Source organism: Alosa alosa, chromosome 7 (assembly GCF_017589495.1).
Source record: "Alosa alosa isolate M-15738 ecotype Scorff River chromosome 7, AALO_Geno_1.1, whole genome shotgun sequence".
In the NCBI taxonomy this organism is placed as follows: Eukaryota; Metazoa; Chordata; class Actinopteri; order Clupeiformes; family Clupeidae; genus Alosa; species Alosa alosa.
In genome coordinates, this window is record NC_063195.1 from 2593939 (window position 1) to 2621671 (window position 27733).

Sequence of the window (27733 nt, forward strand, 5' to 3'; positions counted from 1 at the left end):
CATAAATTAATTTATTGTGTGGCCCCCCATGAACGGAATTCCACAAAACTTGGTGTGCATACAGAGGGTGTCATAATGATCCTAAACTTCCAATTTCGTGCAGTTTTGACTATGTTAGGTCACAGATACCTGCGATTACAACACCTCCTTTTTACTTTTTTGTGTTTAACTAGGTGGTATACATGAAATGAGTGGTTATGGAATGGGTTGACATGGCCCCTTGAGATCAACATACAAAAAACCCTACCCTCCTTTCGGGGGGTCCAGTCCAGCGGGGGGGCTACAGATCAAAACGAAAAATGATGGTTCCATGCTATTGTGTTGATGGTTCCATGCCAAGTTTCGTGTACCCCGGTCTTTCAGTGTTCTGGGAATCCTTGACGGAAATTTGGGCATGCGAAAAAAAAAATCTGACTAAACCTATATGACCGCTAGGCTGGGCGGTCATAATAACAGGTGTATGACTAAGTCTTAAATATCCCCAGACAGTCAAATTAAGCACTTACCTTCTACCGTCTTGAGTATTCCCCTTGTGAAAGAAAATGGCTTTCGTCTTCATCACGTCCTGGACAACCGTTACGTGAGGGCGTGGCTTAGATCTGCCTTAACACCAAAAAAGCTTAACACTCTGATTTGACAACGCAAATAAGTCACAGGCAACACTAGCAGTGCTATTTCATAACTGCGTGGTGTTAAAATAACACCAACACTCTATATTCAACACCGTCCCTAACATTTTAACACTCATGTATTTGCTGTGTATAGGACCCCATAAGCTATTTCCCTTCTATACTATATGTTGGGTTTTTAAAGTAATTTACTGTATTATATTCTGTTTATTTATTTTCTGCTGTGCAAAGAAGGTGTTCAAGTGGATCCCAGTTTCTTTACTGTAAACAGGTGAAAGCAATCGCAAAAAAAAACTGTAATAAACAGAATGTGCCTTCGCAACATTAGATGAATGAACAGGCACACACACACACACACACACACACACACACTCTCTCTCTCTCTCTCTCACACACACACACACCTGACCTGATGTCTTGCTGGATTTTAAGGTAGATGAAAGGGGATATTATCAAACATGCAGTCAGGTGGCAAATAGTTCTCTTCACTTTTCACTTGACTTCACTTGTCATGTAACATTATACAGTAAGAATGACCACACACACACACACAAACACACACACACACACACACACACACACACACACACACATAGGGGCAGTGAGGATGACCTGGGGACTGTGTAAAGGTCATTTATCACACACACACACACACACACACATTGCTCAAAAAGTTGCCCCATGAATCAACCACAACAGTAATTCAAACCAAGCAGAAGCCTGTCTCACCAAACAGGAAGCCAAAGCTTGCCAGCCTCCAGTAGTGTGCATGCAGAGAGCTAGAACAGGCCTGTAACTGCTACTCACTCAAAGCTCTGCAGCGCCATCATGTGGATGTCAACAGTAACACAGCCTCCAGTAGTGTGCATGCAGGGAGCTAGAACAGGCCTGTAACTGCTACTCACTTAAAGCTCTGCAGTGCCATCATGTGGCCAAAACACGCCAATGCAGTATCAGCTGACCTCTATTTCTCAATAATAACAGAAAAAAACCTGGACAGTACAGTATCAACTGACCTCTGTATTCTCAATCGTAACAGAAACAACCTGGACAGTATCAGCTGACAGTATTAGCTGACCTGTCACAGAAAACAGGCTTCTGGGCTGGATTCTTATACAATTCTATATTATTTTTACATGGAGAAGGTTGGCCTGAGACACTGGAAACAGACACAGTGTGTGTGTGTGTGTTTGCGTGCGTGTGTGTGTGTGTGTGTGTGGGTGGCGGCAGAGTGGGCATAGCCTTACAACACTGCTTGGTATTAAGACTCTAATAGACTTTGGGTGCCTTGATGAAATGCTAATGTGTTGTTGTTAATGGCTGCACCTCCACGGATGCTCTGCACTGAAGCTACAGTAGTATTCTATCAACTTGCTACCAGTTACCAAGCTGGGATTCACCTTAACCACACTAATGGAACGGAACTCTCACTAAAATCAAGGAAACTTTAATAAGCCAGGTTTAGCCTTTAGGGTGGCTGATGGAATACCCCTCTAGTTGTCATGTGATTGTACACATGAAAGGGACATCCTGCAATGTGTTGTTGATGTTGTTGACCCAGTTGTCATGTTATTGAAGCCTAGCCTACATGAAATCCTGAGGATTTCAACAATTTACCCCCATTGTTGTGTAGTATTTCCCCCTATTTGTCTTGGTACTGCTGTAAAGTGTCTGAGTAAAATGAATTATTTCTATGTTCAAGATTAAAAATCTACTTAATTAAATTTGGTATGGGCATGAGCTGCTGTATATGTGTACTGTAGGCTACTAGCATTGGGTCCCATTATCTACAGTAGAATACATTTATAAATCTACTGTCCAAACAAGTTTGGTGAATGAAGCAAGCAAGCACTTGCTATCAACACAACACACACTTACGCACACGGTCCTCATACTCCTGCAAACACTTTATGCAAGTGGATCTGTTGGCCATTACACCAAAGAGTAGGCTAGAAGTAGTCTAGTCGTGATCCCCATAGGCCCAATAGTAAACCCAGAAATGTTGAGTGAAAAATAATACATTTAAATAATAGATATCACCATGAAACTTTCTGAGTTGATTACTTATGTTAAGATGAGAAAAAATGTATTGCATAAGCTTTTTATATTTTAATGTTTACATATGCAAATGAGGCCCTATCTCATTGCAAAAATCCTAAATTTGCATACACACAAAAGCAGATAGTGAGATAAAGCCAGGCTCAAAATTGTTTTTCCAAGGTAAACATGTATACTTGGGGGATTTGGTAAGGAGGCAGTGTTGACCCATGGACAGACAGATTAAGAAATTAAGCTGCAAGCATGCAAAACTAGAAAAGCACTGAGTAGACCGGCCAAGCTTAAAACATAATGGCCTCCTGATCCAGACGGTGATCCGGATCACTCCCAAACTTTTTGAGTTATCTTAAGTAACAAACAAACAAACAAACAAACAGACAAACAAACCCCGATGAAAACATAACCTCCTTTTGGCGGAGGTAATAACTATATAACAGCATGCACACACACAAACCCACAAGAACTATATACAATATGCAAAATAACTATATCCAGCATGCACACGTACACAAATGCACAATAACTATATACAAGAACTATATAGAACATGCAACACGCACACACACACACACACACACACACACACACACACACACACACACACACACTGTAAACTATAAAACTATATACAGTATGCACACACACACACACACACACACACATATTTAACAACAACCACACAATCCCACTCAATAGCCTTCACCATCTTCACCATTTCTTTCCTCATTCCTTTCAGTCTCATCATCTTCTTGATCTTTATCTGAATGGATTGGGAATGGGTTGCAGCAGCGGACCTCACCCCCTTCACACTTGCAGTAGAATGGGTTGCAGCAGTGGACCTCACCCCCTTCACACTTGCAATAGAATGGGTTGCAGCAGTGGACCTCACCCCCTTCACACTTGCAATAGAATGGGTTGCAGCAGTGGAAGACCCCTTCACACTTGCAGTAGAATGGGTTGCAGCTTAGCGACCTCACCCCCTTCACACTTGCAGTAGAATGGGTTGCAGCAGCGGACCTCACCCCCTTCACACTTGCAGTAGTCAGTGCAGCTGAATGTATTGGGAATGGGTTGCAGCAGTGGACCTCACCCCCTTCACACTTGCAGTAGAATGGGTTGCAGCAGCGGACCTCACCCCCTTCACACTTGCAGTAGTCAGTGCAGCTGAATGTATTGGGAATGGGTTGCAGCAGCGGACCTCACCCCCTTCACACTTGCAATAGTCAGTGCAGCTGAATGTATTGGGAATGGGTTGCAGCAGTGGACCTCACCCCTTCACACTTGCAATAGTCAGTGCAGCTGGAATGTGGCAGAATGGGTTGCAGTGGACCTCACCCCTTCACACTTGCAGTAGAATGGGTTGCAGCAGCGGACCTCACCCCCTTCACACTTGCAGTAGAATGGGTTGCAGCAGCGGACCTCACCCCCTTCACACTTGCAGTAGAATGGGTTGCAGCAGTGGACCTCACCCCCTTCACACTTGCAGTAGTCAGTGCAGCTGAATGTATTGGGAATGGGTTGCAGAAAGGACCTCACCCCTTCACACTTGCAGTAGAATGGCTGGGTTGCAGCAGCGGACCTTTCACACTTGCAGTCAGTGCAGCTGAATGGAAAGCCTGGACCTCACCCCCTTCACACTTGCAGTAGTCAGTGCAGCTGCAGTTTCCTTGAACAACACTCGCTACCAGATTTACAGTCGCAGCAAAAAGCCTCCTAAGCTTAAAAAGCTTCCTCCAACAGATGCCAACCTGATGCTGCACATGCGTGCTCATCTTCAGGTCATGTTGTGGAAGGCTGCAGGTCAGAGAGAGCCTCCTGCAGAGGCCAGAGACATCACAAAGTTTGGGTGGGAGGTTGCTAATGAAAGGGCTGTCATGCCCGCTCTTGCCATCCAGGCAGTGGCTCCAGTAAATTTGCTTGATGTCCCCAGCGGTAGCTGCAGCACATTGAAAGCCTGCAGCAAAGGAAACTACAGCTGCCATGCTGCAAGTCTCAGCTGCACTGACTATTGCAAGTGTGAAGGGGGTGAGGTCCGATGCTGCAACCCATTCTTAATACATTCAGATAAAGATCAAGAAGATGATGAGACTGAAGGGAATGAGGAGTTATTAGTGCATTTGTGTACGTGTGCATGCTGGATATAGTTATTTTGCATATTGTATATAGTTCTTGTGGGTTTGTGTGTATGTGCATGCTGTATATTAGCCTAGAAATCTAGACGCACCCTAAGCGAGCAAATTACATTGCTTCCAGGGTTAGTCTAGCAACTCTCCATTGGCTTGTGAGCTCAGAAAAAATTAAACTTCTATCAGACCAATCAAATGCGTGTATAGAGTAGTAGGGCGGGCTTAACATAATGATTGATGGCAGAGTTGCAAACGGTTTGGCTTGAATTCCCTGCTACTTGAAAACAAAGAAGATGGATGTTGCTGTTGGCCAACAGTGTGACATGAGTTAAGCTTTTTTTTTATGGTGATATCTATTATTAAAATGTTTTACCCTATTCACCTGTACTGCCTCGCCTTAATTGTCTATTTATGCTAATTATGCAAATTGCCCAAAGTGCAACTTTAGGCAACCAAGTTGAATTCCACCCACTAGGCCTATAGATGACATTCCTGCAATAAAACTTTAGGGTACTCAACATTTCTGGGTTCATGAAATCACGACTAGACTAAAGCCCTTCTATACTCTTTGACTAAACTGCTGGACTATTCCGTCATTTCCTAAGAGCGCCTCCACACCCATAGAGGTCAGCAGTGAGGCGTAGAGCTGAAATGGGATACTCTCGAAACGAGAGCATTACCCCCAGAAGAAGAGTGGAATAACAGAACTTGTTGGAAAGGGCAAACATTCACTTGCTTCTCGACTGGGGAGTTTGACATGCGAAGGAATGTAACTTGTTTTTCAGTGATATTTATGAGGCAGAATTAGCGTCATTTTGCATACGGTAAGTATCGCTGTGGCGGGCTGCCTTGTATGTGTTTTTTGTCGCTGATAAAACGTTATCAGTATTCTTCTGCACGTACCTAACATTACGCTGCATTGTTGCTCCGTCAGAATAAGTTAGTCTTTTTTCGTAATGTAACGGTCAGTACTTGGTATATTTAAAGGATTATTGTGGGAAAGTGTGAGTTTTGGATGTATCAGTTTGGAGTCGTACCAATTACACAGGTAGCGGCCACCTTCGCCAGCCATTCGGACTGACGCAGGAAGATCGGTGATATAGCACGACTCCAGGAGTCGCTGCACAACGACGGTTCGATTGGTCTTCCAAACAGATCGAAATGTTAACGTCGTGGCTCTCCGTGGTCCCGTCTCACACATTCCGTCAGATCTGATAAGTGTGACCGATGACCTGAAGCCCGTTCCGCTGGTAGAGGAATGCTGTGCGATGTTGCTAGACCGTCTTTCGACCTTGTTATTGTGATCATCTGGGAAAGCTGACATCTGCGCAGTTATTGCGACTCGGGTCATATCTCAGTCCAAGGTTCAGTGTGAGAGAGAGAGAGACACACACACACACACACACACACACACACACACACACACACACACACACACACACACAGACAGACAGACAGACGAGATTCATTTGTTTCAGGTTCCGCAAAAAACCCTGTGACTCAGCAGGCGTGTGTCTTAAGATGACAGGAAACAGCCCAGAGGTCGAAAGTAATCTAGGAAACATAAAGACGAGGTGACAAGCACACACCAACAACTTTTACTCTACAGAGAAAGGATGTACAGCTGTTAGTAATACAAGTTAGTGTACACACACACACACACACATACTCCCTCTTGATGTGTGTGAGTGTGTTAATTTGTTGTTGTTTGTCCAGAGTCCTTTATGAATGTGTCTCCTCTCCTTTTTCTCTCCTGCTGTTGTCCTCATCTCTCTCTCTCTCTCTCTCTCTCTCTCTCCTCTCTTCTCTCTCTCTCTCCTCTCTCCTCTCTCTCTCCTCTCTCCTCTCTCTCTCTCTCCTTTTTCTCTCCTGCTGTTGTCCTCATCTCTTCTTTTCATACATCCTCTCGCCATTTCTATCCTGCGTTTTTGTCCTCCACTCTTCTCCTCCTATCCTCTCTCTCCTCCTCTTCATCTCTTTCTCTCCTCTCTCTCTCTCTCTCTCTCTCTCTCTCTCTCTCCTCTCCACTCCTGCTGTTGTCCTCTTCTCTCTCTCTCTCTCTCTCTCCTCTCCTCTCCCTCCTGCTGTTGTCCTCTCTCTCTCTCTCTCTCTCTCTCTCTCTCTCTCTCTCTCTCTCTTTACTTCTCCTCTACTCTCTCTCCTCTTTACCTTCTTCCTCTCCTCCCGGCTCCTCTCCTCCCCCTCTCCCTCTCTTCCTCTCCTCCCCCTCTTCCTCTTCCCTCTCTCCTCTCCTCCCCTCCCCTCCTCTCCTCTCCTGACTCCTCTTCCCTCTCTCCGTGTCCTCCAGGCCTGATGGTGTCCTACAAGCGTCTGAGCCCAGAGGAGGTGCACTTCGCTGGGTGTGGTTCGCTGGACGAGCCCCTGGCTGCGGCGGCGGAGGTGGAAGAGAAGGAGGCCGATGTGGACGATGTGGACGTGGAGGCTGAGCAAGAGCGCCCCCTGCTGTTGGGCGTGCTGCCCTGCTCCATCACCGGCGCCCTCCTCACGCTCGGCGGCCTGGTGCTGGCCGTCTGTGCCGTCTGGTTGCTAGGCACCATCGTCTGGCTGCGGAGTCCGGCGGGCACCCAGGGGCCACACAGACCACCGCCACCGCCACCGGCCCGACAGGACGGCTGCAGCAGCACAGCTGCAGAGTGGAGGTAGCGCACACACACACACACACATACACACACACACACACATAGACACTAGGAAAGGACAGGACAGCTGCAGAGTGGAGGTAGCGCACACACACACACACACACACACACACATACACACACACACACATAGACACTAGGAAAGGACAGGACAGCTGCAGAGTGGAGGTAACACACACACACACACACACACACACACACACATACAGACCTGAACAAAGAAATGGTGTTATTTGCGTTATATGGAGGAAGAAATGTAATACACACACACAGATACTCACACAGTGTGTGTGTGTGTGTGTGTGTGTGTGTGTGTGTGTGTGTGTGTGTGCGCATATGTGTGTGTGTGTGTGTGTATGTGTGCGTGTGTGCGCATATGTGTGTGTGTGTGTGTGTGTGTCTCTAGGTTTGACTGCTACCCTGAGAGAGATGTGGTGGTAACACAGGCCATGTGTGAGAGTCGTAACTGCTGCTTCATCCCCGTGGCAACGGCCTCCGGTAACCCCGGCAACGGCGTGCCCTGGTGCTTCTACCCGCCGGACTACCCCTCCTACTCGCTGGTCGCCCTGAACGACAGGCAGACCAGGAAGGGCGGCTGGTCGCCTGGCAAGAGTTACTACTGACAGCGGCGATCCAGGCGCTGCGCGTGAGTTGCTCCACGAGACTGACCAGAGACTACGCGTCAGGGTACCCCACACACACACACACACACACACACACACACACACACACACACACACATACTGTACACTAGTGTTGCACGGTGCACCGATACTACAAAAGTAATACCCTGAAATGAAAAATGTCATGATGCCTAATTTTATTAGTATCGATACTTTTCAGAATGACGGTGTTCTTTTGAAGTAACATGCGTGTGCGTCATTTCTCCTCACACACACACACACATATGCGCAGCTGTCGTGCCATAAACAGCGAGACATTGCTGCTAGTTTAAGTGCTGTTGTAACACATAATAATAGGCTAATATCAAGTTGATTTGCTCACTTGCATCTCAAGTTTGTGTTGCTAACCTACCTAGGATATGGGATTGAGGTCATTTAGGCCTACTATTGGGTTTAACGTCATTTAGAAATAGGCTACACAACCATGGCAAACTTTTACATCTGGAGATGGGTCCTTGCTAACTATCCCGCTAGCTCAGGTCATGTCTCATTCGTGGAGTGGTCACTAAAAACATTAATGAACATTGCAAGACTGCAAGACACTTAGCTCTTCTATGATCCCAGAAAGATTTTCTTCGACTTGTTAGTTTTTTGAACATTTATTTTATGTAATGACATAGAAAACATAATGAATTGCATCCACATATCCTTAAGCACTATGCACAACTATTATTAACTAGCCTAAAACCGTGAGGCTGAAGGCTAATTAACTCTGAAGGCTAATTAAGAAATTAACTGTATTTCTTAAAGTGACAGGCACTCAATTACACCTATACACAACCAATGTGTACTCAATTAGCATTCATATTCATTTTTATGCAGATTATAAAATACTATATTTTATTAACAAAATAACTTTATATGAATTCCAAAATATATCAAATAGAAACATATGACATAAGCCATCATTTTCCGTTTGTGTTTGTGTCTGTGTGGAGAGTCAAGCAGAATCTAGGATGGCCACTGGTGTGGTGATCACACTATATTCAATACTAGATGTACCGCAGAGCGGTACAAAATATGACCGCCGCCCAGTCCAGCACATTTTTTCCACAAAAAGAAATCACGCTGAAAGGCCTATATGATTCTAACTGTCTCACTAAATTGCATTATCCACACTCAATTCTCACTGGTATCTGCTAGACAACAAGTACCAAAACATGATTAGTTCATAGATTTCACATGTAAAATTAATTTTATACAACCCCACCTCCATCTTGCCTGTTCATAATTTTGAGAAATTCTTGATTGTTTTGTGTTATGTTTATGTGTGTGTGTGTGTGCGTGCTTGTTATTGTGCTTTCGCGTATGTGCCTGTGCATGCAAGCGTACATATGTCTACTGTGTGGTATGTGTCATATGATTACTGTATGATTACTGTGAATGTGTGTGTATCTGTTTGTGCACATGTGTGCACATGAAATGGAGTTAACATGACCCCTGGAGGCAAACATACGGAAAAAAAATGGTCATCCTAGGCCCTACAGTTCTCAAGATATTCACAGAGAACTGTGTCTGCCCTACCCTCCTTTCGGAGGTCCAGTCCAGCAGGTGGGCTACAGATCAAAAGCGAAAAATGGCGGTTCCATGCTATCCATGTGGGGGGTACATGCCCACCAAGTTTTGTGTACCCGGTCTTTCAGTGTCAGGGAATCCTTGTTGGTGTACATCACTAAATGTACACATAAATTATTTTATTGTAAGGCCCCCATGAGCGAAAAGTACACAAAACTTGGCATGCATTCGGAGGGTGTCATAATGATCCTACACTTTTAATTTCGTGCAGTTTTGACCTTGTCAGCCAGAGATATTGTGATGAAAACACCTAATTTTTTTGCTTTTTAATTTTTTTAACTAGGTGGCGCTATACATGAAATAAGTGGTAATGGGATGGGTTGACATGCCCCTTAAGACCAACATACATAAAAAGGTGGACCTCCTAGGCCCTATGGTTCGAGATATATTCAGAAAACTGTCTCCGGCCACCTACAGGCCAGTTGGTGTATAGTAACATAAATTAATTTATTGTGTGGCCCCCCCATGAGCGAATTCCACAAAACTTGGCGTGCATACAGAGGGGTGTCATAATGATCCTACACTTCCAATTTCGTGCAGTTTTGACTATGTTAGGTCACAGATACCTTCAATTACAACACCTCATTTTTTACTTTTTTGTGTTTAACTAGGTGGCTATACATGAAATGAGTGGTTATGGAATGGGTTGACATGGCCCCTTGAGGAATCAACATACAAAAAACAAATGTTCCTCCTAAACCCTCACGGTTTTGAGATATTCTGAAAACTGTGTCTTACCCCTACCCTCCTTTTCGGGGTCCAGTCCAGCAGGGGGCTACAGATCAAAAGCAGCTTGATGGTTCCATGCTATTCATGTGGGGTTACATGCCCCCACATCCAAGACAGTTTAAGTGATACAGCCAGTTTTACAGGGGGGGGAGGGGTGATACAGCCAGTTTACAGAGGGCCAGAGTGGAGCCATTTTGTTCCGCTTCTTTTTTTGGTCAAAGTTCACAAGCCCAAAGCACAAGAACTAAACCATGTAGGCGGCTCACATTGTGCTGGTACATCAATAGGAATAGTATGTAGCAAAATCGTCGCGTTTGGTCTGGATGATCCTGCATGGTCATAGCTGTCCCTCAAAGTGGATCAAAATTTTATTGGAGTTTTTGGGCTGGGCTCTGTTTAGGCCTTCAGAAGACTTTATGTTGTACTCAACATAGGCTCTTGATTTATTTCCCCTTACTGAGATAAGTAGAAACACTCTCACAAAAAACAATGAACAGAAAAAAAATCCCTTCAGGGTCTGAACAGCAGACCTCACAAGTCTGAAAAATAATTTTGGTTCTCATTTTCAGAGCATCCAAACACCGTGTGGGAATATACATAAAGATGTTTTTTCTTTATTCTCCATGATCTTTTTAAAAACACCAATTTGACTATTTCTTTTCTATTTTCCACCCTGAACATGGGCAAAATGCCCCATTGAGATCAATATGTTTTGTATAGAGTTACCACAGGTTACTCTATACAACCACAGGTGGCACTGTGGTAACTCTACAATACATTTTTAAAAAGTATCGAAGAAGTATCAAAATCGCAATTCTTGACCTGGTATCGGTATCGAAACAATAATTTTGGTATCGTGACAACACTACTGTACACACAAGACTGACCAGAGACTATGCATCAGGGTACCACGTACACACACACACACACACACACACACACACACACACACACACACACACACACACAGACTGTAAGCTATCTTGCGGTGATTGGTCAATATATAGGGCCTCTGATTGTCATGAGGATTGTGATTGGTCAATATACAGGGCCTTTGCTTGTCATGAGGATTGTGATTGGTCAATATTGACGGCCCTTACACTTGTTTTCTGGACCTCTTCTCCTCTGTCTATAAGTCTTTCTCTCTCTTTATCTCCCCCTCTCTCTCCATCTCTCAATCTCTCGCTCTCTCTTAGTTGACTGACCCTGTGGAGAAGCGCTATGAGGTGCCCATCGAGGTGCCTGTGGTAAAACACAAGGCCCCAAGCCCCTCCTACAACGTGGAGCTCAGGAAGGACCCCTTTGCCCTCATCATCACAGCGGCAGACACGAGGTCATCCTGTAGGGTGTGTGTGTGTGTACCCTGGCAGCATAGTGGCGGGTCAGTCTTGTGAGTGTAGTGTGTGTCGCGTCGATACCCTGGGCGTGGTAAAGCTGGTCAGTCTTGTGAGTGTGAGTGTGTGTGCGTCGTACCCTGACGCGTAGTCTCTGGTCAGTCTGGTCTACTAGGCGTCACTGTGTAATTCTATTGGTGCACAGGCATGTAAGGGGGGGATCATCATGCAAGTGACAGGTGTTGCTTGGCTTGTAATCTTCTTTTGATTGTTCGATGATTACATTGAAACAAATATGCGGTTTGGAAGACCCAGGAACTGTGGATGCAGTGTGTATTTCTCTCTCTCCCTCTCCCTCTCTCTCTATTCTCTCTCTTTCTCTCTCTCCATCTCTCTCTCTCTCAATTCAATTCAATTCAATTGAGCTTTATTGGCATGACAAAAAAAAATACAATTTGTATTGCCAAAGCATACATAATGCGTGGTAGTGTGCCAAGACATAAAACAAAACATCATGCATCATACATTGCAGTGTGTGTGTGTGTTGAGTTTTTGGCTTCACTGGTGTGTGTGGCAGCATCTATTATTGTGTATTTGATTTTGTGTGCTTCACTGATGAAGTGACTCCCTTTGTTTATGGCAAGCATCTATAAATATCTTGCTTTCATTTCTTGTGCTCTTTTGTTCCTCTCTAATAGTATTTCTATACACTTAGATCCTTAAAGTTGTGAAGGTCTGGATGCATTTCTCTGAATCTCTCTCTCTCCTTCTCTCTATTCTCTCTCTCTCTCCCCCCCTCTCTCTCTCCAGGTTGAACACGTCCGTCTCTCCGGCTGTTTTATCTGGGACCAGTTCCTGCAGTTCTCCACGTCCCTGCCGTCCCGATACGTGTTTGGGCTCGGAGAACACCGCTCCAGCTTCCTGCACAGTGTCCAGTGGAACACCCTGACCATGTGGGCCAGAGACGTCCCCCCTACGGTGTGTGGGGGTGTGCGTGCGGGGGTGTGTGTGTGTGTGTGTGTGTGTGTGTGTGTGTGTGAGTGAGTGTGAGTGTCACATACTGAATTCTTTATCTGTTTCCTACCCCTCTTTCTCTCTCCCCCTCCATCTCTCCCTCCTCTCTCTCTTTCTCTCTCTCTCTCTCTCTCTCTCTCTCTCTCTCTCTCTCTCTTTTTCAGGAGTACACCAACCTGTATGGCGTTCACCCTTTCTATCTGTGTATGGAGTCTGATGGATCAGCTCATGGATTCTTCCTGCTCAACAGCAATGCAATGGGTCAGTCTCAAAACACTCACTCACTCACTCACTCACTCACTCACTCACACTATGTTTTATGTAATGTTATGATAAATGTGCACTATCAGTTCCTGCATGATGTCACTTCTATTGACGTTCAAAGTAAATACCAAACAAAACAGATCAAGCTCGCCCCTCCCCCCATGTACTAATGGTGCATCACCATATCATTGATTCCAATGGGAGAATACAGCCAGTAGTCACATTACATGTAGTTTTACCAATGTGATTAATATGAACACAATGATCTAACTTTATTATGAGATGTGGTCCCAGAATTCTGATTGGTTGATTGTCTGTGTGAGATGTGGTCCCAGTGTTTTGATTGGTTGATTGTCTGTGTCAGATGTGGTTCTTCAGCCCGCCCCTGCAGTTACCTGGCGCACCATTGGTGGGATTCTGGATTTCTATGTTTTCACTGGCCCAGACCCAAGCGCTGTAATTGGACAATACCTGGAGGTTATAGGTCAGTCTGACAGCACACACACAAGCGCACACACAAGCACACAAGCGCACACATGCAAGCACACAAGCGCACACACACACACACACACACAAGCAAACAAGCGCACAAGCTCACACACACACAAACACACACACGCAGCCACAAACGTGGTTCCGTGTGACTGGGAAAAGTGTCGTTCCCCACACACCGAGGGTTCTGCGTATATTTGGCAAGGGTTCATAAGATGGGGGCAGGCGAAGCTAAATCGGAACGGTTGTGGCGGTCAGGGATGTACGGTAAACGGCTTTTGATCGGGTTGCGGTCGGCGGAATCTCGGGACAAGATACACACACACACACCACCACACATCACTCACGCTCGCGCACTCCGCGCACACGCACACACACTGCACACGCACGCACGCACACTCACACACACACACTCACACTTTCCCCTCCACACACATCACGCACCGCGCACGCACCACACACACACACGCTTCACATCACGCACAGCGCACTTATCACGCAGCTCACGCACACATCACTCACACACACGCGCACGCGCGCGCACACACACACACACACACACACACACACACACACTCTCTTGTCTTTGTGTCTCTGTGTGCAGGTAGGCCTGCGATGCCAGTTTACTGGGCCATGGGCTACCACCTGTGTCGATGGGGCTACAAATCCAGCAATGCAACCTGGGATGTGGTCAAAACCATAGCATGAGTATGGGATGCCACGGGTGTTATTATTATTATTATTATTGATGATAACGTGTGTTATTTACCGCAAAAGTTCGACTTAAATCGGACACCCATGGCTGTGGCAGCGTAGGTGTTACATTATTATATGTCGGCTGGTTTTATTTACCACTTTATTCTAGAGCTTGGGTGGACTCCATTGACTGTGTTTGTGTTTTAGGTATTATTATTGATGACAATATGTGTGTGTGTGTGTGTAGGATGTCCAGTGGAATGACATTGACTACATGGACAGGACGCAAGACTTCACCTTTGACCCTGTGGCCTTTGCCACGCTGCCCGACCTTGTGAAGGACTTACACCGGCACGACCAGAAATACGTCATGATCCTGGTACACCACACACACCACACACACACACACACACTTGTGGGACTTACACACCCGGCCACGATAAATCGTCCATGATCCTGGTACCACACACACACACTACACACACACACACACACTTGTGAAGGACTTACACTGGCACGACCAGAAATACGTCATGATCCTGGCACACACACACACACACACACACACACACACACACTTGTGAAGGACTTGCACTGACACACACGACCAGGAGAAGGATCATTTATCCTGGTTACCTCCACCCCACACACATATGATCCTGGCACACACACACACCACCGCTTGTGGGACTTGCACTGGCGCGGCCCAGAAATCGCCATGGAATCCTGGTACACACACACACACACACACTTGTGGGACTTACACACGACCACAAATCACATCATGTCCACACACACACACACACATATACACGTACACACACTTTTTGTGGACTTACACTGGCATATGCACACACACACACTTGTGGGGTTTACACTGGCACACACCACACACACATCATGATCCTGGTGCACACACACCACACACACACACACTTGTGGGAAGGGACTTACACTGGCAGACCGGGAAATAGATTCGTGATCCCAATGGTTTTTGCTCGCACTCACTCCGCACTCACACACACACACACACTTATTAACACACACACTGTATTGGGTTGCTGTACATCCACATAGATTGAGTTTTTGTTTGTAAATTTAAAATGTTATTGAACTTGCTGTTTGATAGCTTTAGTGTTGGGGTCAGTATTGTTTTATCTCTCTACCCCCCGTCCCGCTCTCCCTCTCTCTCTGCCTCTCTCCTTCCGTCTGCTCCCTCTCTCTCATTTCCATCTCTCTCCTCTCTCTCTTTCCCCTAATATACTCCCATAAATGCTTTTCTCTCTCTCCCTCCACTCTCCTCTCTCTCCTCTCTTCCTTCCAGAAATGCTCTCTCTCTCCTCCTCCTCTCTCTCTCTCCTCCTCATATTTCCTCTCTCTTCCTCACCTCTCTCTCTGTAGGATCCCAGGTGTCAGTGAATGTTGGTGAACACTTTGTTTGTGTTTTTTTTAAAATGTTGGGAGGTCAATGTGTTTTGTCTCTCTACACCCCATCCCTGCCTCATGCTCTCTCTCCTTCCCTCCATCTCTCTCTCTCCCTCCCTCCCTCCATCTCTCCCTCCCTCTCCCTCTCTCTCTGTAGGATCCAGGTATCAGTAGTACTCAACCATCTGGATCCTGTGGCCCCACTTGTTGAGGGCATCCAAAGGCGTGTTTAGAGTACTTGATTCTGATGGACACACACTCATTGGCAAGGTACACACGCACACACTCACCCACATCAGCAAAGTACACACACACACTCATTGGCAAGTTGCACACACACACACACACCCCCTTGCAGATTGGAGGTACTGTATCTCACACACACACAGTCACACACATGGGGCAGCCGTGGCCCGCTGGTTAGCACTTTGGACCTGTAACCGGAGGGTTGCCGGTTGGAACCCCGACCAGTAGGCACGGCTGAAGTGCCCTTGAGCAAGGCACCTAACTGTGTGCTGTGTGTGTTTCACTAATTTACGGATTGGGTTAAATGCAGAGACCAAATTTCCCTCACGGGATCAAAACAGTATATATACTTATACTTATACTTATACACACACACACACACCTGAACATGTGTGTGTTATGTGTTGACTCCCTACACATACTCATTGGCAAGTTGCGCACACACACACACACACACACACACACACCCTTGCAGATTGGAGGTACTGTATTTCTCTCTCACACACACACACACAGACCTGAACACGTGTGTGTTATGTGTTGACTCCCTACACACACACACATTTTTCAGATTGTGGATATCAAGGTCGACCTGTGTCCAGATCTCTGTTGGAGATGGCTCATGTCTGTGTTTTGTGTGTCCAGATCTGGGTTCATACTCCTTATTATAACCAAGGGTATTGGGATGGAGATGAATGATATCATTTCGTTTGAAAGATATAATTTCCGTTTTAGTTTTTTTAGTTTTAGTTAAGGTTGTTTGAGGTTAAGGTTGACAAACAGGTGGTACTCTCCTTCTGGGTATGGGCAGGTTCCGCAGAGAACAAACACACACACACACACACTCACACACACACACACCTGTGGGTCAGCTGAGCCTCTGGACAGCAGAGGCTGAGAAGTCACTTCGACTATGACACACACACACACACACACACACACACAGTAATTAAGCTTTAGTTGACTATGTTGCTTGCATCCTAAATACACCCAGTACATGCACAATAATTTAACCAATCAGAGCTGTTCTTCCTGAGTGTCTGTCCAATCCCTTGTGTCCTCTCTGCTAGGTGTGGCCTGGTCTGACGGCTTTCCCAGACTTCACTGACCCTGGTCACTCAGGAGTGGTGGTTCGAGAACCTACAGAAGTTCCACGCGCTTGTACCTTTTGACGGGCTGTGGATCGTGAGGTCTCTCTCTCTCTCTCTCTCTCACACACACACACACACACACACACGCACCTTGGCCACCCGAAGGTAGCACTTGCCTTTGCGGCCGCCATCTCTCGGCTTGCCGAGGAGCCTGCCGCCGCCTGAAAAAAGACCTTCTAGCCCGCTAGAAATCTCGGGGAAGGTTCAACACTGGGCGGATATCTTGGTTGATCGTGAATGAACCGGTTCCCCATATTACAGAATCTTATGTAACACCATAAACTCAATTGGTAACCACCAAGTCTCTCCAGAAGTCGAGGCATCTACCAATAGCTGTGAAGAGTTTTTTTTACTGAGAAAAATGAACCACATCAGAGCACAGTTCAGAGCCCCTGTGTCTTATGGTGTCCCCCAGGGATCCATTTTAGGTCCAGTACTTTTCTGCCTGTACATGCTCCCCCTGTGTAACATCATCAGAACATTCAATATTTATTAATAATCCGGCAACTCCATGCAGCCTCTTTTAGACTGTTTGGAAGAAATTAAAATCTGGATGGCTAACAACTTCCATCAGTTAAATTATAACAAAAGGACGTTATTGTCTTTGGGCCTTCAAAATCCAAAACTTCCATCCCTGCCAACCTTGGTCCCCTTGCCCCCTATGTGAAGTCCCATGCATGTACCCTGGGTGTTTGACTCATCTTAACCTGGACAAGCAAATCTCATCTGTTGTAAAGACTAGTTTTTATCAATTAAGAAGAACAGACTTGAGTTTGGAGATTATATCATACAATGATCAGGAAAAAGTCATCCTTCATAACCTCCCGTCTAGACTATTGGTGGCACGGCTTCAGATGGTCCAAAATGCAGCAGCTAGGCTGCTCACCAACACAAAAAAGCATGAACATATTACACCTGTCCTAGCCTCCTTGCACTGGCTTCCAGTCCAGTCAACGATACAATTTAAAATACTGCTGTTGGTCTTTAAGGCTCTTCATGGCCTGGCCCCCAGCTACAGAGTTGATATCATTCATACCCATGAAGCCCCCAGGTCCCTCAGATCCTCAAGCCAAGGCCTCCTTCATGTCCCACGGTCCCGGCTTAAGCAAAAAGGTGATAGAGCCACCAGTGTTTCCCATACATTGACTTATTTGTGGCGGCCCACCACAATATCAACACTGACCACCACACAATGATTTTCCATGTTGTACTATTTAAATGGGATGGAATTCGTTTATAGTAGAGCTATGTGCACCTTTTATAGGCTCTCCTTGTATCCTCAACAACCTACATGCAGTTTAAAGAAAAAATTAACAATCAAGTTGTTGGCATAAGTTGTTAAGGCTAAATTGTGTAGAAGCCACCATCCTGTAACCAGCTGTGCTAATTTAGAAACCTAAAATCACAAATATAATTAAATTATGTGGGAAACACTGGACAGAGCCTTTTCTGTTGCTGGCCCTCAGCTGTGGAAACAACTGCCACTTGACATCAGAAATGCCCCTTCAATCACACTATTCAAAATCAGGCTCAAAACACACCTTTTTACATTGGCCTTCCCTGTTTTAATTGTCTCACCCTGTTACGTCTGTAATTAAGTGTTGTCTGTTGATGTCGTCTTAGCTTAAATCACTGATCTGTATGTGTATTTATTTATCTTTTTTATTTGATCTTATTTTTTTATTCTTTAGCTAATGTACTATGGTCAGTGCGAGCTGTGGTTAAATGTGCTCTAAAAATAAACTTTACTTGCTTACTATCTATGCTGCCTTCAAAAATTCATTTATCTTGAATTAATCTTAGAAAGTGACGTAATGTAAAATATACTGCTCAAAATTAAGGGAACACTTACAGTTTTCCACAATTGTTAAAACACATTTTTTGAAACCTTCCACCCTTTTCTCAATTCTCAAACTTCTTTCACAGAATGTCTGACAGTTCTTGCTAAATAAAACACTCGCCTCAACAGTTTTACTTGTGCTCAGAGTGCTTTACAGTGTCAGAGTACGGATCCATTGTATGATTGAAGTGTTCCCTTAATTTTTTTGAGCAGTACATATGATTGGGACATGCCTCAATGCCTTGCTCCCCTGTTAGATATCTTAAAAGACGTTTCGGAGCTTTACCCTCTACCTCTCTACACCTCTCTCTCTCTACCTCTCTACACCTCCCTCTCTCTACACCTCTCTCTCTCTCTCTCTCTCTCTCTCTCTCTCTCTCTACACCTCTTACTCTCACTCTCTCTCTCTCTCTACATACACCTCCCTCTCTACACCTCTTACTCTCACTCTCTCTCTCTCTCTCTCTCTCTCTCTCTCTCTCTACAACTCTTACTCTCTCACTCTCTCTCTCTACAACTCTTACTCTCTCTCTCTCTCTCTCTCTCTCTCTCTCTCTCTCTCTCTCTCTCTCTCTCTCTCTCTACCTCTCTCTCTCTCTCTCTCTCTACATACACCTCCCTCTCTACACCTCTTACTCTCACTCTCTCTCTCTCTCTCTCTCTCTCTCTCTACAACTCTTACTCTCTCACTCTCTCTCTCTCTCTCTCTCTCTACAACTCTTACTCTCTCTCTCTCTCTCTCTCTCTCTCTCTCTCTCTACACACCTCTCTCTCTCTCTCTCTCTCTCTCTCTCTCTCTCCCCCCTCCTCTAGGATATGAATGAACCCTCTGTTTTTGTTCTTTTCTCTCTCTCTCTCTCCTCTCTCTCTCTCTCTGCATTTTTTTACTCCTCTCTGCACTCTTGCTCTCATATATCTCTCTCTCTCTCTCTCTCTCTCTCTCTCTCTCTCTGCAACTCTTACTCTCTCACTCTCTCTCTCTCTCTCTCTCTCTCACAGCTCTTACTCTTTTTCTCTCTCTCTCTCTCTCTCTCTCTCTCTCTACACCTCTCTCTCTCTCTCTCTCTCTCTCTCTCTCTCTCTCCCCCCTCCTCTAGGATATGAATGAACCCTCTAACTTTGTGGACGGCTCTCTGAATGGCTGCCCAGAGTCCCCGTTTGATGCACCTCCATACACACCTGGTTAGTTTAATACATTCTCACTCTGTGTGTGTGTGTGTGTGTGTGCACCTCCATACACACCTGGTTAGTTTAATACATTCTCACTCTGTGTGTGTGTGTGTGTGCACCTCCATACACACCTGGTTAGTTTAATACATTCTCACTCTGTGTGTGTGTGTGTGTGTGTGTGTGTGTGTGTGTGTGATTTTGTGATGTGTTAAACTCTGTGTGTATGTGTTAAACTCTGTGTGTGTGTGTGTTTTGCACTTGACTATCATTACATAAAACTGTTTGAATCGCTTTCTTTAACTTGTCTTTGTTATTGTAGCACACATGTTCTGGGTGGGTTCCTGTGTTAAACTCTGTGTGTGTGTGCGCGTGCGTCTGCGTGTGCGTGTGTGTGTCTGTGTCTGTTCTCCTGTAGGTGTTCTTGGTGGGTCCCTCCGCTCTAAGACCATATGTGCGTCAGCACGTCAGAAGCTCTCCTCACACTACAACCTGCACAGCCTGTACGGCCTCATGGAGGCAAAGGCCTCTTCAAGGTGCGCCTTACGCCGCGCAAAGGGCCTCTTCATGCGATGCGCTTGCGCCGCATAAGGCCTCTTCAAAGATGCATGCTTGCGCCGCAAAGGCCTCTTCAAGATGCGCGCGCCGCCGCATAAAGGCCTCTTCAAAGGTACATCGTCCATTACGCATAAAGGCCTCTTCAAGATGCTTGCGCGCGCGCAAAGGCCTCTTCAAGGTACATCCATTACACCGCATAAAGGCCTCTTCAAGATGCGCCTTCATGCTGCATAAAGGCCTCTTCAAGGTACATCCGTACGCACGCAAAGGCCTCTTCAAGGTACATCCGTACACACGCATGCACACACACGCATTGTGCAGAGTACAAGTACAAAGACAACGAAATGCAGAAGTGCAAACAATCAGAAAAGTGCAATGTGATATACAAAGTATAGACATGCGATTACCTATCTGATTATGATTACTATTGAATTCAACATGCGATTACCTATCTGATTATGATTACTATTGAATTCAACATGCGATTACCTATCTGATTATGATTACTATTGAATTCAACATGCGATTACCGATTTGATTATGATTACTATTGAATTCAACATGCGATTACCTATTTGATTATGATTACTATTGAATTCAACATGCGATTACCTATTTGATTATGATTACTATTGAATTCAACATGCGATTACCTATTTGATTAGGATTACTATTGAATTCAACATGCGATTACCTATCTGATTAGGATTACTATTGAATTCAACATGCGATTACCTATTTGATTAGGATTACTATTGAATTCAACATGCGATTACCTATCTGATTATGATTACTATTGAATTCAACATGCGATTACTGTACATATTTGTTTCATTTGTTAATGTTTTGGTTGTTTTGTTTGTGTTCTCTCTCTCTCTCGCTCTGTCTTGTGTGTGCGTGTGTGTGTGTGTGCGCGTGTGTGCGCGTGTGTGTGCGCGTGTGTGTCTTCGCGTGTGTGTGTGTGTGCGCGTGTGCGTGTGTGTAGTGCCCTAGAGAGGATCGTGGGGAAGCGGCCGTTTGTGATCTCCCGGTCCACTTTCCCAAGTCAGGGACGCTACTCTGGCCACTGGTTAGGAGACAACAGGAGCCAATGGAAGGACCTGTACACCTCTATAGCAGGTACACACACACACATGTGCACACACATAAATAAGCTCTTAATTGCTCAAATGACTTGTTGTATTTCTCAAATGATGATTCACGTGTGTCCTGTTCACTGTGTGTGTGTGTGTGTGTGTGTGTGTGTGTGTGTGTGTTGTTGTTCACGACCCAGCTCGTTCAGAACCCATAACATATAGGGGGAGGCGGCGACAAATGTTTAATTAAAAGATCATTTATTGAAAATAGAGCAAAATTATAAGCAACGAATATCTAGGGGAATAAAATGTGGTATGTAATGCTGTGCCTGCGTGGATGCAGTGAATGTGTCAGTATGTTAGAGAATTGAGAGAACAAGAGAGAGAGAGAGAGAGAGGGGATTAGTCAGATAAGGAGGAGAGAAAAGGGAGAAATGAAGCAATGTGCCTGTGTCGAAAGGAAACCAAGAAACGAGCCAAAGAGTGCCTACAGAGCATGGAGGTGTTATATATAACTGGAGAGAGTGACTAAGTCCCGCCCCCATTCATTTCAATGGCCCATGCTAGGCTAGCTACTTCAGCCAAAAAGTTTGAAATTGACCGCCAGCCATCTTTACAAAAATGGCGTTTCATGGGTGTTAGTTTCGGCACCAGCTAGAATTAGCCTATTAGATTCCGTTACAGACAGGGACAGCGTAAGGTACAGCGGTATGCCGTTTGATGAAGATTGGACATTCCCTCATAGGAAAATAAGTTGTTAGGAGCTTGGCGCTTCACCTCGTTATAAGCTCAAATTTATTTCATTGGTTGGGATAACATTTTGGGAATGGTGGTAGAAGTTTGCCTTGTCTCTGAAGTCCTGGGTTATTTAATGTGATGTTCACATGTGATAATAAACAATGCAATAATCAATCAATATTGTGTCACTTTAGGCTTCACAAATAATGATCCCTAAATACTATATTTGGACAGGTTGTAGGCCTATTAGCAATAGGCTATCCGGCGAAAATGACTATTAATTAAGTAGACATGGTATGTAAGAAGCGTGTGGATAGCTGGGATTTTTGCTGCACCCAGTGTGAATTTGCAGCTTGTTAAGCCTAGGCTACATTTGCAGGCAGGCGAAATGAACCAGCGCAAGTTAAACTTCGATGAAGCGCACATCATCCGGGTATTGTGGTTCGAGCAGGCATAGAGTCTGCAACTGTTGTTGGACATTTGGCTTTTTTGCCTCGACTGGCAGCCCTGAACATTTAAATCAAATGCATAGCCTAATCATGTCAATGTTGCAAAGAAAGCAAAGCGAAATAAGTCATTGACATTTGTTTAGTTTTAGTCTAGGCGTTGCGTTCTACAGAACTACAGCCAATCGCGTTTTAAAATAGTCTTCATACACAACGCAATGAGTAGGCTAATAATTGGATATAGGTCATTGCTATGCATCTGCCAAAGTGTATGGTCATCAGTGACGGACTGGACGGTCTGGCATATGGGCAGATGCCAGAAGGGCGCTGACCCCTCGTGAGCCCGTTTGGGCGACCAATCCGCGAGGCGGCATGCTTGCCGGGTTTTGCGCGGCCCATTTATAAGTAAAAGCGGTTTTACAATATCTCTCGGCCCACTATCAAGCATCAATAGTGTTACATGGCTTCGAATCAGCCGTTTACCTCTAACTCCCTTTTCCTCCTTCATAGTAGGAAACTGATCAGTATTTATACCAGACATGAGTCTCTACACTACAGTCATGGTGACCCTCAATATTTACATCAGTCTACATTCTTTTGTAACCTTATTAAATCAAATGATTTAAAAGTGCATTGTTTGAAATTGGAATACAATAAATATGCTGCCTGTATCTTTTATTTTATTATTGGTTTACAAAAGTTAGGCTACATGAAGCAATGACTTTCGGGAATTTCAAAACCAAATGCGTCTACTTCCTTCAGCACTGGGAATTGCCGATCTAGCATGCCTTGATCCTCGGAAGTTTCCCCTTATAAAAGCTAATAAACTCCCCCCAAATGCACTTCGAAACATAAGAGAATGTCTGCTTAAATTCAGTGAAGGTGCTTCTCCAGCAGTTAAACCTCTTTACCTGTGCCTACAACTATACAGTATGGTTAGCAAATTAATTCCTACTAACACTGTCATGTAGCCTACTCAAGTGGCATGCAAACGGAGTTTTTCCACTCTTAAATTCATCAAGAATAAGCCAAAGGACCACGATTGTCACAGGATAATTTGGAGGCCTTTATGCTGATGGCGACAGAGAAAAGTACTATAATGAACTTGGATGCTGATGGCGTGATTGACAGGGTTGCAGAGAAAGAGCAAGCTCCTTCGCACTTTGTGGAGGGCTGCTCTGATGGGTTTCCGTTTACCAACAAAACTACATTCGCAGCGCGGCCGTGGGGCAGAAGGCGCTTGGTGCCTAGCGTTATAAACTTGACTTAAATAGTCGGCTGCTGTAGCTACTGTCCGGATTTTTTATATACCCCTGGTCCCCTGTTGTCTCAATGATAATAACATCTCATTTCAGGCTATATTTCAGGTTGCTGTTCATTTGCATTAACATCATTATTTTGTCATTTTTGGCCGAAGACATGCATTCCTTTAGGGATATTGAACATATTGAACATTCTCTAACCATCGTGATTTGAATTGGTGCAGTTTTCAGCACAAAAGTCATTTTGTTCTTTTCATGGAAGCACTGCTCTATGCTGTTCTATGGTGCTTTCTGCCTCTTGCGCATACGCAGCTTTCGATGGCGTTGCATAGAAATCCATGTATTCTAGGCTATTCTTTTTCATTTTCATATTTCATATTGCATTAATTTTTTTGGAGTTGTGCATTGATATATCCATGTTCTTGGTTCAGTCTTTATTTACGTTAGAGTTCATCACCAGGGACTACAAACATGTCTGTGCATGTGAAGCTCATCTGTGTGTTGCGGGCGCGTGTGCATGCGCGTCCCCGTGTGGGCCGCTGGTTGGTGAAAATGCCAGGGCTGTTTTTTAATCCCAGTCCGTCACTGATGGTCATAGTCAGTTACTTTAAGGTAATTACTTGGCCCGGCACATATACGGCAAATAGTAGCCTAATATGACAACATTAACATTTTTCTTTTATTTACCACAAAGTCCGGTAATACAGCCTAAACCATGTAGGCATTAAGTCAAGTATCAGTAGCTTAATCCAAGTAGTTAGTTGTTTTATTTGTCGTCTTCCAGAAATGCAAACCAACATGGACGCTCGTGCCCTACACTACACTCGTGCATGAGCTGTCATCTACCAATCAGCGTGTAAAAACTGGTGCCGGAAGTTGCAACCATGTAACGCCATGTTTTCAAAAATGTCGGCGGCCAAATGCCATGCTAAGTGGCTGAAGCTAACCCTTCAAATCCTGACCCCCTGCTACAGAGAGCGAGAGAAACCCTTTTGTAGCCCCACCTCCAAATACAGGTGCACCTAATAATGCAATTAGCCTAACCAGGCCAGGACCTGAAGGGGGCACAGGGGGTCGTAACAGTGTGTGTGTGAGGGGTTGGCCTGTTGTATTTCCCAAATGATGATTCATGCGTGTCCTTATCCTTATCACTGTGTGTGTGTGTGTGTGTGTGTCCTGTTCACTGTGTGTCCCTCGGTGGTTGCCATAACGGTCACAGGCATGTTGACCTTTAACCTCCTGGGCATTCCGCTAGTGGGGGCGGACATCTGTGGCTTCTCCGGTCAGACCAACGAGGAGCTGTGTGTGCGCTGGACCCAGCTAGGGGCCTTCTACCCTTTCACCCGCAATCACAATGACATGGACGCACAGGTACACACACACACACACACACACACACACACACACACACACACACACACACACACACACACACACACACTGCCACATCCTCCGCTTTCATCCGATAATCCTGTACATGGGCAGCACACACACACACACACACACACACACACACACACACACTACCCTTTCACCTGCAATCACAACGACATGGACACACACACACTACCCTTTCACCCGCAATCACAACAACATGGATGCACAGGTACACACACACACACACACACACACACACACACCAGACCAGGGTGGTTTTAGGAAAGTTAACAGCGGCGTTGCTCAACCACCATAAGTGCTGACGCAAACAACTGCGACCAAACAAGCGACACTGTTACACCTGTTTCCAGAAAGCATCGTGCCTGTGTCGCCAATTCGCTACCTCTGGCGGTTCGGGCGTTGTTGATGATGCAGCGATACATATCATTGGTGGAAACAGTGGCAGCGTGTAATACCCACCCCTAGAAATGTTCTGTCACGGCCTATAATGGGACATTTTTCTAATCTAAACCGGTGATTAATGCTGGTATTGTCATTGCCATCAGCCAAAACCTAAACCTATTGCAAGCATATAAAACAGTTAACAAGCAGACCAATAGGAGTCATTATTTGTGTTAAATATCTATGTATTTGGAAAAATATATAGCCTGGACAAATATCTGGGTATCCCATAGGTTATCAACTGTCTAGGTACTTGACGGCATTGGTGCACTGCGGCTTCGGCGGAGTTAAGCATCTATCTCTGAGTAGGAGTAGGCCTCGGAGACACAACAATAGGTTTTGACCATACATATTTATGTATATAGTTACTCTACATGAGAGACCATGGGTACAATACATCAGTCAAAACAATTGAATCTATGTGTCACACTAGGTCACCTGCAGGTAGCGAGAAGCAAGAGGACAATCTCACATCAGAAAATCGAACCTACAGCGTTGGGATAATAAGTCATCTGCTTTAGCCACTACACCATTTGTCACTGCTGATGCAGGGTCTGTGAAGATTATAATATTAAAGCAAGGCAATACTTTAATTAACATAAATAGCAAGGAATAGGCCAAGTAGGGGGGAGTCCGTGTCTTAATCAAAATTAAGCTACAGGATAGATCAATCATTGAGTCACCGAGATAAACATCCACTTAAATTTTTGGTTAGGGCGGTTGTGATTTTTTGGTTAGGCACTCCGGACACCAACAGGAACTACCAAGGAGCGACACAAGAATGCGACTGCCTAGGGGCAGTAGTACAAGCGACCAAATTTCGTCCTTTTTTTGCGTTGAGTTCAAACTACCCTTTCTAGAAACACCAAATCCAAGAGCGATGGGCGAACTACCAAGGTTGCGGCCTTAAGTTAACAAGCGATGCTTTCTAAAGCGACCCCAGTACAGTGATTTGATTATATTCATGTCGAAAGAACAAGGCTTTTTTTATTAGTTAATTCCAGTGGGATTTAAGGTGGTATGGAACACAGTTAAGGTGGTATGACTGATTTAAGACACTGCATTGTAGCCGTCTTCACATCCATTGGGTGTTTTGAATGTCCTACAAGATATATCACAAGTGGTATGTCTGATTTGATGTGATCATTGATTTAAGGTGGTATGTCTTATTTGATGTGATCATTGATTTAAGGTGGTGTGTCTGATTTGATGTGATATGGCTGGTATTTAAGGTGGTATGGCTAGTATTTAAGGTGATATGGCTGGTATTTATATGTGTGTGTGTGTCGGTGTGTTTGTCGGTGTGTGTGGGTGTGTGCTCAGGCTCAGGACCCCACTGTGTTTAGTCCGGCGGCTCGGACGGCCATGAAGGAAGTTCTTCTCCTCCGCTACTCTCTCTTCCCCTTCCTCTACACACTCTTCCACCACGCTCATGCCAGTGGACATACCGTCGCCAGACCACTGCTGTTTGAGTAAGACACACACACACGCGCACACACACGCACACCAGACCACTGCTGTTTGAGTAAGACACACACACACACACACACACACACGCGCACACACACGCACACCAGACCACTGCTGTTTGAGTAAAGACCTGCAGCACACACACACACCTGCGCTTTTACCTGCGCACACCAGACCACTGCTGTTTGAGGAGACCACACACGCACACACCACACCTACACGGACCACTGCTGTTTGAGATGGACACACCTGCAG

General features: G+C 45.1%; 1 protein-coding gene across 1 annotated transcript in view; it reads left to right on the top strand.

Annotated features, from left to right (window-relative positions):
* The first annotated feature begins 5484 nt into the window (after nucleotides 1-5484).
* The window catches only part of gaa2 (alpha glucosidase 2), a 25871-nt gene continuing 3622 nt past the window's right edge, over nucleotides 5485-27733 (top strand). The window contains 22 exon segments of the mRNA XM_048247804.1: nucleotides 5485-5637; nucleotides 7122-7473; nucleotides 7880-8065; nucleotides 8067-8160; nucleotides 11657-11793; nucleotides 11836-11850; nucleotides 12605-12626; nucleotides 12629-12772; nucleotides 12973-13069; nucleotides 13437-13556; nucleotides 14169-14266; nucleotides 14268-14288; nucleotides 14508-14639; nucleotides 15843-15873; nucleotides 15876-15955; nucleotides 17002-17043; nucleotides 17045-17116; nucleotides 20020-20104; nucleotides 20508-20625; nucleotides 21633-21766; nucleotides 25389-25540; nucleotides 27332-27480. Coding sequence (XP_048103761.1) covers nucleotides 7127-7473; nucleotides 7880-8065; nucleotides 8067-8160; nucleotides 11657-11793; nucleotides 11836-11850; nucleotides 12605-12626; nucleotides 12629-12772; nucleotides 12973-13069; nucleotides 13437-13556; nucleotides 14169-14266; nucleotides 14268-14288; nucleotides 14508-14639; nucleotides 15843-15873; nucleotides 15876-15955; nucleotides 17002-17043; nucleotides 17045-17116; nucleotides 20020-20104; nucleotides 20508-20625; nucleotides 21633-21766; nucleotides 25389-25540; nucleotides 27332-27480 — 2276 coding nt within the window. The 5' untranslated portion in view covers nucleotides 5485-5637; nucleotides 7122-7126.